The sequence below is a fragment of the Bombina bombina genome, chromosome 7, assembly GCF_027579735.1.
Source record: "Bombina bombina isolate aBomBom1 chromosome 7, aBomBom1.pri, whole genome shotgun sequence".
In the NCBI taxonomy this organism is placed as follows: Eukaryota; Metazoa; Chordata; class Amphibia; order Anura; family Bombinatoridae; genus Bombina; species Bombina bombina.
The window spans coordinates 430481219-430497859 of NC_069505.1; the positions used below are offsets into that span (position 1 = coordinate 430481219).

The window sequence follows — 16641 nt, forward strand, 5'->3', positions numbered from 1 at the left end:
CAGAACTTACAGTATAATGCCGGTACCTGAGCTACAGAACTTACAGTATAACGCCGGTACATGAGCTACATGACTTATATTATAAAGCCAGTACCTGAGATACATAACTTACAGTATAACGCTGGTACTTGAGCTACAGAGCTTACAGTATAACGCTGGTACTTGAGCTACAGAGCTTACAGTATAACGCTGGTACCAGAGCTACAGAACTTACAGTATAATGCCGGTACCTGAGCTACAGAACTTACAGTATAACGCTTGTACCTGAGCTACAGAACTTACAGTATAACGCCGGTACCTGAGCTAGAGAACTTACAGTATATTGCCGGCTTGTGCCTGGGCTAAAGAGCTTACAGTTTAATGCTGGTGCCTGGGCTGAAGAGCTTACAGTTTAATGTGGCTCTGAGCTGCAGACACGGGTGATGTACACTTTAAGACATTACTATCGGGGCACCCCCTGATCTTATTCCTGTTTGTTTCTCTCTCCACAGAGGGAGAAAATCCGTGAGAAGTTTGTGGCTGCTTTACAGAGGGAGTTTGCAGGGAAAGGCTTGCGGTTCACAAGAGGTGAGAGTCCCCCACCATAGCTGCTGTGTACTGTCCATCACCAACCCCTCTTACCCAGTAACCCCTACTCTATATCACCTGATTATCATAGGTGTCCTGCACCGACACATTTCTTTTATATGAAACTAAAATATCTTATATCTCAGGAGACAAATAAGGTAATAGTTATTTTCTGATATATTCAAGAGAAAAGGTCTCAGACAATGTGTAAGTAAAAGTACAAACAACAAGAATAAAGGTGGAGCAAATACTAATGCTGGTTTGGATAAAATAAACTAATGAATTATAACAAACATCTCAAAATTTACCAATTTAAAATGTGATATTTTGGTCACAAGTGGATAAATGAAAAACTCATTGGTTTGAAAATAAATAATTTGTAAATTATAAAGTGAATAAGTAAGTTAATACCAATGTATTATAAATAAATCAATCTGTGATGGTATTACATGTGAATAAATTAGTTAATAACGGTGTTTTATAAATGAATCAATCTTAAAGGGACATAATACTCATATGCTAAATCACTTGAAACTGATGCAGTAGAACTGTAAAAAGCTGACAGGAAAATATCACCTGAGCATCTCTATGTAAAAAAGGAAGATATTTTACCTCACAATCTCCTCAGCTCAGCAGAGTAAGTTCTGTGTGAAAAGTTATACTCAGCTGCAGGTAAAAAAATGAAGAAATGAACAGCAGCCAATCAGCATCAGCAGTGCTGAGGTCATGATCTCTTTTACTGTGACCTCATGAGATTTCACTTAACTCTCATGAGATTTAATTGTAAACTTCCTTACACTGAATAGGGAAATAACATGAGTGCACGAGGCTCAACCCCTTAGCTGTCCCAGGACAAACATACTGATTTGCTGCTTAAAGTCTTTTGCAATGGGGTTTAAATACTTAAGACATTTTGAGGTAAAATATCTTTCTTTTTTACATAGAGATGTTCAGGTGATATTTTCCTATCAGCTTTTTACAGCTATACTGCATCAGTTTCATGTGTTTCAACATTTGGGTATCATGGCCCTTTAAGTGAATGCAAGTAAAACTCATTAATAATAATGTGTTGCAAACAAAGTAAAAAGAGAGAAATGACTCTATCTAAATGTGATATCTATATCATACTTATGTGAATAAATCAGTCGTGGGTGAAAAATACAAATTTCAAAATGTATACTATTAAATAATACAGTTTAATAAATAAGGATTTTAGAGTCAAAATCCATACATATAAATCAATCAAAAATGGATGGCATATTATAGATCAATACTCAATCTAATATTAACCCCTTAATGACAACTGACGTACCAGGTACGTCCTGCAAAAACTTGCAGTTAGTGACAATGGACGTACCTGGTACGTCAGTTGTCTAAGAGAGTGCTGGAAGCGATCGCAATCGCTTCCAGCAGCTCTCAGGGTATTGCAGTGATGCCTCGATATTGAGGCATCCTGCAATACCCTTTAAAAAGCATCCGATGCAGAGAGAGCCACTCTGTGGCCCTCTCTGCACCGGTAGTGATGGGGCCGTTCGTTGGTGGGTGGGAGCTTACAGGGAGGAGGGTGGGCGGCCCATCGCTACCCGGCATCCGGTTCCTTCAAGTGCATTGTGCACGCCGGATGCCGGGAGCGTGCAGGGGGGCCTGTGTGCGCGTGCGTGTGTGCGCGCGCAGCAATCACTACCACCAATGAATTTTGTTAAGAGGGAGGGGGGCAGCAAACTGTAATTTTTTTTTAATAATAATAGGATCTGGTAGGGTTAGGGGGGTGGGGGTACTGGGGGGGGCAGCTACACTACAGAAAAAATGGAAAAAAAAACATTTAAAAATAAAAAAAAACCACTTTATTTTTTGGGGAAAACTGGGTACTGGCAGACAGCTGCCAGTACCCAAGATGGTGGAAATTAGGTAGGTGGGGAGGGTTAGAGAGGTGTTTGGGGGGGATCAGGGAGGTTGGGGGTTAAGGCAGGGGTTCATCACAGCTGAATAATTAAAAAAAAAAAAAAAAACACCTTTTATTTTAGTACTGGCAGACTTTCTGCCAGTACTTAAGATGGCGGGGACAATTGTGGGGTGGGGGAGGGAAGAGAGCTGTCTGGGAGGGATCAGGGGGTGGGATGTGTCAGGTGGGAGGCTAATCTCTACACTAAAGCTAAAATTAACCCTGCAAGCTCTCTACAAGCTACCTAATTAACCCCTTCACTGCTGGGCTTAATACAAGTGTGGTGCGCAGCAGCATTTAGCGGCCTCCTAATTGCCAAAAAGCAACGCCAAAGCCATATATGTCTGCTATTTCTGAACAAAGGAGATCCCAGAGAAGCATTTACAACCATTTGTGCCATAATTGCACAAGCTGTTTGTAAATAATTTAAGTGAGAAACCTAAAATTGTGAAAAATGTCACTTTTTTTTTATTTGCTCGCATTTGGCGGTGAAATGGTGGCATGAAATATACCAAAATGGGCCTAGATCAATACTTTGGGTTGTCTACTACACTACACTAAAGCTAAAATTAACCCTTCAAGGTCCCTACAAGATCCCTAATTAACCCCTTCACTGCTGGGCATAATACACTTGTGGTGCGCAGCTGCATTTAGCGGCCTTCTAATTACCAAAAAGCAACGCCAAAGCCATATATGTCTGCTATTTCTGAACAAAGGGGATCCCAGAGAAGCATTTACAACCATTTGTGCCATAATTGCACAAACTGTTTGTAAATAATTTCAGTGAGAAACCTAAAGTTTGTGACAAAATTTGTGAAAAAGTGAACAATTTTTTTTATTTGCTCGCATTTGGCAGTGAAATGGTGGCATGAAATATACCAAAATGGGCATAAATCAATACTTTGGGTTGTCTTCTAAAAAAAAATATATACATGTCAAGGGATATTCAGGGATTCCGGACAGATATCAGTGTTCCAATGTAACTAGCGCTAATTTTGAAAAAAAGTGGTTTGGAAATAGCAAAGTTCTACTTGTACTTATTGCCCTATAACTTGCAAAAAAAGCAAACAACATGTAACCATTGGGTATTTCTAAACTCAGGACAAAATTTAGAAACTATTTAGCATGGGTGTTTTTTGGTGGTTGTAGATGTGTAACAGATTTTGGAGGTCAAAGTTAGAAAAAGTGTGTTTTTTTCCATTTTTTCCTCATATTTTATATATTTTTTATATTAAATTATAAGATGTGATGAAAAAAATGGTATCTTTAGAAAGTCCATTTAATGGCGAGAAAAACGGTATATAATATGTGTGGGTACAGTAAATGAGTAAGAGGAAAATTACAGCTAAACACAAACACTGCAGAAATTTAAAAATAGCCATTGTCATTAAGGGTAAGAAAACTGAAAAATGGTCCGGTCATTAAGGGGTTAACATTCACACTCAATACCATTCATACAAAGAGCTCTTTTCATAAAAAAACAAAAAAAAATTCAGTATTTAACCTAAAAAATATACCATAAAAAATGTAAAAAAATGTATACATAAAGCAAAACTGCAACCGGGAGTATCTCTCTATGCGGTTATCACAGTTCACAAATGTCCCAATAAAGGAGTGAATATAAAATCAATATTCAAACGCTCATAAGCGCCAAAATGGAACCTTATATTAGAGCTAGAAATGATTCTTAGTTGCAAAAATGTTATCCTTATACTTGTGTAATGGTGCCAGCTCTCCTACACTCTCATGCCTGTCCCGTCTCTCCTACACTCTCATGCCTGTCCCGTCTCTCCTACACTCTCATGTCCATCCATCTGTCTCTCCTACACTCTTATGTCCGTCCCATCTCTCCTACACTCTCATGTCTGTCCTATCTCTCCTACACTCTCATACATGTCCCGTCTCTCCTACACTCTCATGTCCGTCTCTCCTACACTCTCATGCCCTGTCCTTCTCTCCTACACTCTCATGTCTGTCCCGTCTCTCCTACACTCATGTCCGTCTCTCCTACACTCTCATGCCCGTACCCCTCTAATCCTTCCTGGTCATCTGCTCTACGACTTTATCTGGTCCCTCATTCTACCCTTTCTCATCTAGGTGGGATGATCAGTTTTGATATCTTTCCTGAGGGATGGGACAAGCGCTATTGTTTGGATGCTCTGTCCGAGGGGAAGTTCCGCACTATTCACTTCTTTGGCAATGAGACATCTCCTGTGAGTTTAACCTTCTGATACAGATTGTCTTTTACCGTGTGCAAATCCTACTAACGTTACTCTGATGGCTCACAGGGAAGTCCACGGGCTGTTTGTCCCCAACAAACCTTCTGCTGTGTTTGACATTTTTACCAATATTTTTCTTTGTCTCTGTGCCATCTCTTCTTGTTTTTTCTGTTATGCCTGTACCACTTTATATAAAGCCTCTGCCATTTCCCTTTTAAAGCTTTTGCTGAGATAGTGAGTTGTCGATCTGTGATCCTTACACCTGTTCTCTCTACTGAGGGCCCCCTTAGTTATCACATATAATACAGACTTAACCTATCGATAATGTTTTTATTATTTATTCTATCTTTTTATTCTCAAAACATATCAAAGCCTCATTTATTCCAGGCACTTCCTTCTGTAAATAATAACCTCACTTTCTCACTGCACTACACAATTACCCTAATGGCTTATTGACTGTGGCCTCTGTGCCTTTCTTAATTGTAGCCTAATTGTCAATATCCCCAGCCGCCTTCATCCCAAGCTGTAGCAGGTGAGGTGTATGAACAGAAAGATGGTGGGCTTGAAGATACATTGATGATATCCAGTTACCAATATAGAATGGAACTTTGTCTATGAGGTCTACCAGTCAGTTAAATCTGTTTGATTCACTGCTCACCTGTTGCTTTTGTCTTTCCCACATCAGAATCCAGAATAAATGTTACCAGTTTGGCCCTAACAAATAGAGGTTAGTTTGTTATTATCAAACAGGATACTGACTCCTCTCCTGAGCGGTAAATGTTTCCTGATTGCAAATCACAGTTGCCCCTGGAGGTTACAGCCAGTCACACTTTACATCACAATGTTTTTCTCTCCTCCTTTAAGGTCTTTAAACTCTGAGACTATTCATGACATGAGGCTCCTGTCCTCTGTAGGCTACATGGTCAGTCAGTGGTCTGTGACAAACATATTCCTGTCACATGTTATCTGATTCTAGAACAAAACAACATAATTTATGTAAGAACTTACCTGATAAATTCATTTCTCTCATATTGGCAAGAGTCCATGAGCTAGTGAGGTATGGGATATACAATCCGACCAGGAGGGGCAAAGTTTCCCAAACCTCAAAATGCCTATAAATACACCCCTCACCACACCCACAACTCAGTTTAACGAATAGCCAAGTAGTGGGGTGATAAGAAAGGAGTAAAAATATCAACAAAGGAATTTGAAAATAATTGTGCTTTATACAAAAAAATCATAACCACCATAAAAAGGGGTGGGCCTCATGGGCTATTGCCAATATGAAATAAATGAATTTATCAGGTAAGTTCTTACATAAATTATGTTTTCTTTCATGTAATTGACAAGAGTCCATGAGCTAGTGACGTATGGGATAGCAATACCCAAGATGTGGCACTCCACGCAAGAGTCACTAGAGAGGGAGGGATAAAATAAAAACAGCCATTTCGCTGAAAAAAAATGAATCCACAACCCAAATATAAGTTTATTCTCATAAATAAAACTTAAATCATAAGCAGAAGAATCAAACTGAAACAGCTGCCTGAAGAACTTTTCTACCAAAAACTGCCTCCGAAGAAGCAAATACATCAAAATGATAGAATTTAGTAAATGTATGCAAAGAAGACCAAGTTGCTGCTTTGCAAATCTGATCAACTGAAGCTTCATTCTTAAAAGCCCACGAAGTGGAGACTGATCTCGTAGAATGAGCTGTAATTCTGAGGCGGGGCCTGACCCGACTCCAAATAAGCCTGATGAATCAAAAGCTTTAACCAAGATGCCAAGGAAATGGCAGAAGCCTTCTGACCTTTCCTAGAACCAGAAAAGATAACAAATAGACTAGAAGTCTTCCTGTAATCTTTAGTAGCTTCAACATAATAGTTCAGTGCTCTCACCACATCCAAATAATGTAAAGATCTCTCCAAAGAATTCTTAGGATTAGGACACAAAGAAGGGACAACAATTTCTCTATTAATGTTGTTAGAATTCAAAACCTTAGGTAAGAATTTAAATGAAGTACGCAAAACTGCCTTATCCTGATGAAAAATCAGAAAAGGAGATTCACAAGAGAGAGCGGATAATTTAGAAACTCTTCTAGCAGAAGAGATGGCCAAAAGGAACAACATTTTCCAAGAAAGTAGTTTAATGTCCAAAGAATGCATAGGCTCAAATGGAGGAGCCTGTAAAGCCTTCAAAACCAAATTAAGACTCCAAGGATGAGAGATTGATTTAATGACAGGCTTGATACGAACCAAAGCCTGTACAAAACAGTGAATATCAGGAAGTTTAGCAATTTTTCTGTGGAATAAAACAGAAAGAGCAGAGATTTGTCCTTTCAATGAACTTGCAGACAAATCTTTATCCAAACCATCCTGAAGAAACTGTAAAATTCTAGGAATTCTAAAAAGAATGCCAAGATAATTTATGAGAGGAACACCATGAAATGTAAGTCTTACAAACTCGATAATAAATCTTTCTAGAAACAGATTTACGAGCCTGTAACACAGTATTAATCACTGAATCAGAGAAACCTCTATGACTAAGCACTAGGCGTTCAATTTCCATACCTTCAAATTTAATGATTTGAGATCCTGATGGAAATACGGACCTTTAGACAGAAGGTCCGGTTTTAATGGAAGTGGCCAAGGTTGGCAACTAAACATCCGAACAAGATCCGCATACCAAAACCTGTGAGGCCATGCTGGAGCCACCAGCAACACAAACGATTGTTCCATGATGATTTTGGAGATAACTCTTTGAAGAAGAACTAGAGGCGGGAAAATATAAGCAGGTTGATAACACCAAGGAAGTGTCAACGCATCCACTGCTTCCGCCTGAGGATCCCTGGACCTGGCCAGGTACCTGGGAAGTTTCTTGTTTAGATGAGATGCCATCAGATCTATTTCTGGAAGGCCCCACATCTGAACAATTTGAGAAAACATATCTGGGTGGAGAGACCACTCTCCCGGATGTAAAGTCTGACGACTGAGATAATCCGCTTCCCAATTCTTTATACCTGGGATATGAACTGCAGAAATTAGACAGGAGCTGGATTCTGCCCAAACAAGTATCCGGGATACTTCTTTCATAGCTTGAGGATTGTGAGTCCCACCCTGATGATTGACATATGCCACAGTTGTGATATTGTCTGTCTGAAAACAAATGAACGGTTCTCTCTTCAATAGAGGCCAAAACTGAAGACCCCTGAGAATCACACGGAGTTCCAAAATATTTATTGGTAATCTCACCTCTTGAGATTTCCAAACCCCTTGTGCTGTCAGAGATCCCCAAACAGCTCCCCAACCTGAAAGACTTGCATCTGTTGTGATCACAGTCCAGGTTGGATGAACGAAAGAGGCCCCTAGAACAATACGATGGTGATCTAACCACCAAGTCAGAGATAGTCGAACATTGGGATTTAAGGATATTAATTGTGATTTCCTTGTATAATCCCTGCACCACTGGTTCAGCATACAAAGCTGGAGAGGTTTCATATGAAAAAGAGCAAAGGGGATCTGAATGAATTTTCTTTCTTTGGGACAATGAATAGTTTTGAATAAAACCCCAGACCCTGTTCCTGAAATGGAACTGGCATGATTACCCCTGATAACTCCAGGTCTAAAACACACTTCAGGAAAGCCTGAGCCTATACTGAGTTTGCAGGGATGCGTGAGAGAAAAAAATCTCACAGGCGGTCTTACTCTGAATCCTATTCTGTACCCCTGAGAGACAATACTCTGAATCCATTGATTTTGGACCAAATTGATCCAAACATCTTTGAAAAATCTTAATCTGCCCCCTACCAGCTGAGCTGGAATGAGTGCCGCACCTTCATGCAGACTTGGGGGCTGGCTTTGATCTCTTAAATGGCTTGGTTTTATTCCAATTCGAGGAAGGCTTCCAATTGTAAACAGATTCCTTGGGGGAGGGATTAGGTTTCTGTTACTTATTTTGTCGAAAGGAATGAAAATGCTTTAGATTTACCCTTAGGTGGTTTTATCCTGAGGCAAAAAAACTCCCTTTCCCCCAGTAACAGTTGAAATTATTGAATCCATCTGAGAACCAAATAACTTATTACCTTGGAAAGAAAGAGTCATGTCAGCATTCCAAGATTTAAGCCACAAAGCTCTTCTAGCTAAAATAGCTAAAGACATAGATTTAACATCAATTTTGACGATATCAAAAATGGCATCACAAATAAAATTATTAGCATGTTGAATCAATGCTAGACAAATCATGATCCGATACTTGTTGCGCTAAAGTTTCCAACCAAAAAGTTGAAGCAGCTGCAACATCAGCCAAAGAAATTGCAGGCCTGAGAAGATGACCTGAATATAAATAGGCTTTCCTTAGATTAGATTTAAGTTTTCTATCTAAAGGATCTTTAAAAGAAATACTATCTTCCGTAGGAATAGTAGTACGTTTAGCAAGAATAGAGATAGCCCCATCAACCTTGGAGATCTTTTCCCAAAACTCTAAAGAAACTGCTGGCAAAGGATACCATTTTTTAAATCTTGAAGAAGGAATGAAAGAAGTACCAGGCCTATTCGATTCCTTAGAAATCATATCAGAAATAGCGTCAGGAACTGGAAAAACCTCTGGAATAACCACAGGAGGTTTATAAACAGTATTTAAACGTTTACTAGTTTTAATATCAAGAGGACTAGTTTCCTCCATATCCAATGTAATCAACACTTCTTTTAACAAAGAACGTATATACTCCATTTTAAATAAATAAGAAGATTTGTCAGTGTCAATATCTCAGGCTGGATCTTCTGAACCAGATAGATCCCCATCAGAGAAGGATAATTCAGCATGTTGCCGGTCATTTGAAATTTCATTAACTTTATGAGAAGTTTTAAAAGACCTTTTACATTTATTAGAAGGCGGGATGGCAGACAAAGCCTTCTGAATGGAATCAGGAATAAATTCTTTTAAATTTACAGGTATATCTTGTGCATTAGATGTTGAGGGAACAGCAACAGGTAATGAGCTACTACTGATGGATACATTATCTGCATGTAAAAGTTTATCATGACAACTAATACAAACCACAGCAGGAGATAAAACATCCACAAGTTTACAACAAATGCACTTAGCTTTGGTAGAACTGTTATCAGGCAGCAGGGTTCCAACAGTGATTTCTGAGACAGGATCAGATGGAGACATCTTGCAAATGTAAGAGAAAAAAACAACATATAAAGCAAAATTATCAAATTTCTTATATGGCAGTTTCAGGAATGGGAAAAAATGCAAACAGCCTAGCCCTCTGAGCAAGAGGCATATAGGAATGGGGTCTTAAATAATGAAACTATTTGGCGCCAAGTATGACGCACAACAAACAGAAAAATATTTTTGGCGCCAAAAACGTCCGGAAATGAAATACTCGCGTCACCGATGACGCAACCTTGTGAAGGACTCTGTGTCGACTAAGACACCAGAAATTACGATTTTGCGTCAACAAACGTAACTTTGCGCCAAAAAAATCTTGCGCCAAGAATGACGCAATAAACTTTGGCATTTTGCGCCCTCGCGAGCCTAATTCTACCCGCGAATTTAAAAGACAGTCAATTTGAAAAAGAGACTAAACCCCAGGTAAGAAATAATTTTTCCTTAAAAAAAGTATTTCCTAGATATGAAACTGACAGTCTGCAAAAGGAAATATACTGAAAACCTGAATCATGGCAAATATAAGTACAATACATATATTTAGAACTTTATATAAATACATAAAGTGCCAAACCATAGCTAAGAGTGTCTTAAATAATGGAAACATACTTGCCAAATGACACCCTTCCACATATAGCAGATAGCCAAACCAGTACTGAAACGGTTATCAGTAGAGGTAATGGAATATGAGAGTATATCGTCGATCTGAAAAGGAGATGAATCTCTACGACCGATAAAAGAGAACCTATGAAATAGATCCCCCATGAGGAAAACCATTGCATTCAATAGGTGATACTCCCTTCACATCCTTCTGACATTCACTGTACTCTGAGAGGAATTGGGCTTCAAAATGCTGAGAAACGCATATCAACGTAGAAATCTTTAGCACAAACTTACTTCACCACCTCCATAGGAGACAAAGTTTGTAAAACTGAATTGTGGGTGTGGTGAGGGGTGTATTTAAAGGCATTTTGAGGTTTGGGAAACTTTGCCCCTCCTGGTAGGATTGTATATCCCATACGTCACTAGCTCATGGACTCTTTCCAATTACATGAAAGAAAACTTTATATCGATACAAAATGTTTACATTCACCCCAGAAATTGAAAGTGAGAAAAAGTGATATTTTTTCTCAAGAGTTAAATTTACGTTTAACAGATGATTTGTTCTTTTATCAAACAGGGTGGAAATGATTATGAAATCTACGCTGATCCCCGAACTGTGGGTCACACTGTGACGTCCCCTGAGGACACTGTGCGAAGGTGTCGAGAGCTTTTCTTCCCTGAACGTGACAATGAAATGTGACAGTGGGACCTGACCGAGTACTGGAATGTCAAAGTATAGCTATCCAGCAATACATAACACGGTTTTAAATTATTTGTCTCAAAAAAGACAAAACTTATCATTCCACTTCATGAATTGTGCCTGGAAAAAAAGTCTGATGCTTTCCTGCTTTCGGCACTCACCGAGCATGCTCTCTAGCAATGCTGTGATTGGTTTCTGACCACATATTCTGATCATTTTATGACCAGTGCTGGTTGGACAAGATTATAAGAAGTGCAGATCTACTTATAATGTAGTGTTGGGGGTCCACAGGTCCAGCCATGGTGACCAGCTCATGTTCTCATTTAATTTACACATATACGCTGGAATTTCTGGGGTTGTGCAGGAAGTAAGAATCTCTCACACTAGATGGGCCAAGTGCATCTAATTTGTCATCATATCCTTAAGCTGCATCTGACTTCATCTTTCATATAGATTGACTGCCTGTAAAGCCAAGACTACAAATACTGGGCATTTAAGTATACTGCACAAGGGTATAGAATGCATTGATAACAGGAGAGAGTGAAGGGTATAATGTAATGAAAAACAGACAAAGCTAGATATGCAGGGTGCGAATGTATAAATCATCTGATATCAGAACCAGGGACTCTCTTCCTGGACAAGTATGATTGGTCCTGAAGAGGATAACAAGTGTTTTGCTCTGGGTATGAAGCACCCAACAGGAAACTGAAGACTTTGTGTGTGACAAAGAATGACACAGGCAACATAACCTAAGTAAATGCTAGATAAGTGGTATCATCCCCAGGAAATGTCAGAACATTCTAACCCCTCAAAGAAAATGCCAGAATACTGGTTTAAGTACAGACCATAGAGGAGCCAGTGGGGAATGCTACATAAGAAAAAAAAACATCCACAGTGAAAATGCCAGGGCACAGACATTTATCACACCACACGCATCAAACTCTGGTAAAATACGAGGTTATCTGTTATATTACAGATGCCATCCTCTGAGGAAATGTCAGAGCAGAGGCATCAACCCCTGGGCAAGTGTTAGATCAGCTGCTATAAACCCAGAGGAAATGCCAGATCACAGACTTTTCCTCAGAGGCTAAAGTCTGTGATCTGACATTTCCTCAGGGGAAGGAGTATAAGCTCTGACATTTCCTCAGGGGAAGGAGTATATGTGCTGACATTTCCTCAGATGCTAATGTCAGAACTTATACTCCTTCCCCTGAGGAAATGTCAGAACTTATACTCCTTCCCCTGAGGAAATGTCAGAACTTATACTCCTTCCCCTGAGGAAATGTCAGAACTTGTCTGTGATCTGACATTTCCTCAGAGGCTAATGTCAGAACTTATACTCCTTCCCCTGAGGAAATGTCAGAACTTATACTCCTTCCCCTGAGGAAATGTCAGAACTTGTCTGTGATCTGACATTTCCTCAGAGGAAGGAGTATAAGTTCTGACATTTCCTCAGGGGAAGGAGTATAAGTGCTGACATTTCCTCAGGGGAAGGTGTATAAGTTCTGACATTTCCTCAGGGGAAGGAGTATATGTTCTGACATTTCCTCAGAGGCTACTGTCAGAACTTATACTCCATCCCCTGAGGAAATGTCAGAACTTATACTCCTTCCTCTGAGGAAATGTCAGATCACAGACTCCAACCCCTGAGGAAATGTCAGAACTTATACTCCTTCCCCTGAGAAAATGTCAGATCACAGACTCCCACCCCTGATGAAATGTCAGAACTTATACTCCTTCCCCTGAGGAAATGTCAGAACTTATACTCCTTCCCCTGAGGAAATGTCAGAACTTGTCTGTGATCTGACATTTCCTCAGAGGAAGGAGTATAAGTTCTGACATTTCCTCAGGGGAAGGAGTATAAGTGCTGACATTTCCTCAGGGGAAGGTGTATAAGTTCTGACATTTCCTCAGGGGAAGGAGTATATGTTCTGACATTTCCTCAGAGGCTACTGTCAGAACTTATACTCCATCCCCTGAGGAAATGTCAGAACTTATACTCCTTCCTCTGAGGAAATGTCTGGTCACAGACTCCAGCCCCTGAGGAAATGTCAGAACGTATACTCCTTCCCCTGAGGAAATGTCAGATCACAGACTCCAGCCCCTGATGAAATGTCAGAATTTATAATCCTTCCTCTGAGGAAATGTCAGATCACAGACTCCTGCCCCTGAGGAAATGTCAGAACTTATACTCCTTCCCCTGAGGAAATGTCAGATCACAAACTCCAGCCCCTAAGGAAACATCAAAACGTATACTCCTTCCCCTGAAGTAATGTCAGATCACAGACTCCAACCCCTGAGGAAATGTCAGAACTTATACTCCTTCCCCTGAGGAAAAGTCAGATCACAGACTCCCGTCCCTGATGAAATGTCAGAACTTATACACCTTCCCCTGAGGAAATGTCAGATCACAGACTCCAGCCCCTGAGGAAACATCAAAACTTATACTCCTTCTCCTGAGGAAATGTCAGATCACAGACTCCTTCCCCTGAGAAAATGTCAGAACTTATACTCCTGCCCCTGATGAAATGTCAGAACTTATACTCCAGCCCCTGAGGAAATGTCAGAATTTATACTCCTACCCCTGAGGAAATGTCAGAATTTATACTCCTACCCCTGAGGAAATGTCAGAATTTATACTCCTGCCCCTGAGGAAATGTCAGATCACAGACTCCAACCCCTGAGGAAATGTCAGAACTTATACTCCTTCCCCTGAGAAAATGTCAGATCACAGACTCCCACCCCTGATGAAATGTCAGAACTTATACTCCTTCCCCTGAGGAAATGTCAGAACTTATACTCCATCCCCTGATAAAATGTCAGAACTTATACTCCTTCCCCTGAGGAAATGTCAGATCACAGACTCCAGCCCCTGAGGAAACATCAAAACTTATACTCCTTCTCCTGAGGAAATGTCAGATCACAGACTCCTTCCCCTGAGAAAATGTCAGAACTTATACTCCTGCCCCTGATGAAATGTCAGAACTTATACTCCAGCCCCTGAGGAAATGTCAGAATTTATACTCCTACCCCTGAGGAAATGTCAGAATTTATACTCCTACCCCTGAGGAAATATCAGAATTTATACTCCTGCCCCTGAGGAAATGTCAGATCACAGACTCCAACCCCTGAGGAAATGTCAGAACTTATACTCCTTCCCCTGAGAAAATGTCAGATCACAGACTCCCACCCCTGATGAAATGTCAGAACTTATACTCCTTCCCCTGAGGAAATGTCAGAACTTATACTCCATCCCCTGATAAAATGTCAGAACTTATACTCCTTCCCCTGAGGAAATGTCAGATCACAGACTCCAGCCCCTGAGGAAATGTCAGATCACAGACTCCAGCCCTTGAGGAAACGTCAGAACTTATACTCCTTCCCCTGAGGAAATGTCAGAACTTATACTCCTGCCCCTGAGGAAATGTCAGATCACAGACTCTAGCCCCTGATAAAATGTCAGAACTTATACTCCTGCCCCTGAGGAAATGTCAGATCACAGACTCCAGCCCCTGAGGAAATGTCACAACTTATACTCCTTCCCCTGAGGAAATGTCAGAGCACAGACTCCTTCCCCTGAGGAAATGTCACAACTTATACTCCTTCCCCTGAGGAAATGTCAGATCAGACTCCAGCCCCTGAGGAAATTTCAGCACTTATACTCCTACCCCCAAGGAAATGTCAGAACTTATACTCCAACGTATACTCCTTCCCCTGAGGAAATGTCCGACCACAGACTTCAGCCAGAAAAGGAACATCAACCCATAGGGAAGTGCCAGATCAGCTGCTATAAACCAAATGAAGATGCCAGATCACAGCTTACTCACCCAAGAGAAATGCCATTTTTACCTGCCCCAGTAGGGAACATACTGACGATTTACCAGGAAATGAATCACTAGATTTCTCTGAGTTACTTTCTGTTTTGTGATATATTTGAGCCGGTATCAGAACCGTCTGTATTTATTCTACTTGATATGACTGTTGCGCTATTAGGACATAAACCTTCCCAGCTTCTCTCTGCACTGCCCTGGGTAACTGATGGACAATAACTGGAGATTATTTGTATAAAAACTGTTAAACTCACATTTGTAGAAATGTTCTAAATACTAAACTCTCATGGCCTTAAAATGTGATGCTACCCCCCAAACCATCTTGTTGTTTAAGCAGTGATCAGGGTGGAATTAAAGCTTCTTTTATCCTGTCCCTGGCGGAATGTGACGCTATGATCGCTTCTTCTTAAAAGGCGGCTGCATTCTCTAGTTCAAAGATTCTGTCAAAATAACAAATAGCATTTATCACAGTGGCTTGTATGGTAATAGTATAAGGATAGGCCGCTCTTAATACAGAGGGACATGATATAATACAGAGGGAAGTAATGTATACAGGGGATAATAATGTAATATAAGGAGAGGCTGCACCTAATACAGAGGGATGTAATGTATACAGGGGATAATATAATATAAGGAGAGGCTACACCTAATACAGAGGGATATAATGTATACAGGGATAATAATATAATATAAGGAGTGGCTGCACCTAATACAGAGGGATGTAATGTATACAGGGGATAATAATATAATATAAGGAGAGGCTGCACCTAATACAGAGGGATGTAATGTATACAGGGGTTCACTTAAAACTGTAATTAGTCAGTTTCAGGGTCCAGGTGAATGACCATAAGTCCTCAAACTTGTTTAGGTTTCTGGAAATAGTATAAATGACTTCCATAGCTGAATTCATTTGGCACACACTGGGTTAAGTGTGTCACGTTAATGACTGATACTATGGTGATAGTTTGGGGACAATTTGTGATTTCCAGGTGTAATAAGCAGCTAAAAATCCCCTTTGTGATGTGAGGGAAACTTATTTTATTGTGAAAAAAAGTAATGTGCCTTTAACACGAATGAGTTATTGTGTTGTGTGAAAAGTGCAATAAATGTGTCATTTTTTAAATTAAATTGTTATATTTATCTCTTCCAAACACTTCTTGTAACACCAAAGATCAAGTTCTCAAATATTGAAAAAAAAAACAGAAATGTCAAAATTTCACTCTCTCTATATTAGAAAAAAAATCTCACTTTAGTTCACTATTGAAGGGAAAAAAGTTAATAGTTTAATATTAAATATAATATAGATGGGACTACAAGTCCCACAGTCCTCTGCTGCCAAATTGCTACAGAGCACGTTCTTGGTTTATTTTTTCAGCCGTTTGCTTCTACTGAGCATGCTCAATATATATATATTCATCTAAGGATATCTCAGCAACCACTTATTTTTTTCACCATTTTTTCTTTAGATTTGAATAATTGTTTATCTCATTACATAGTAAAGTCCAGAGGACTTGAAAAACAGCATTTAACATTGAACAGGCAATTGGACGGTATTATTTTAGACTTCTTTTTTAGAGATTGGTTTTAAGAATAAATACACAAAATAGAAAC

At 39.8% G+C, this 16641-nt stretch overlaps 1 protein-coding gene across 1 annotated transcript in view; it reads left to right on the forward strand.

The window, feature by feature from the left end:
- Nucleotides 1-11272, forward strand: part of PMM1 (phosphomannomutase 1) — a 97087-nt gene extending 85815 nt beyond the window's left edge. Inside the window, exons 6-8 of the mRNA XM_053721318.1 lie at nucleotides 492-567; nucleotides 4607-4722; nucleotides 11078-11272. Of these exons, the coding sequence (XP_053577293.1) occupies nucleotides 492-567; nucleotides 4607-4722; nucleotides 11078-11200 (315 nt within the window). The 3' untranslated portion in view covers nucleotides 11201-11272. The remainder of the gene's footprint in view (nucleotides 1-491; nucleotides 568-4606; nucleotides 4723-11077) is intronic.
- Nucleotides 11273-16641: the final 5369 nt, after the last annotated feature.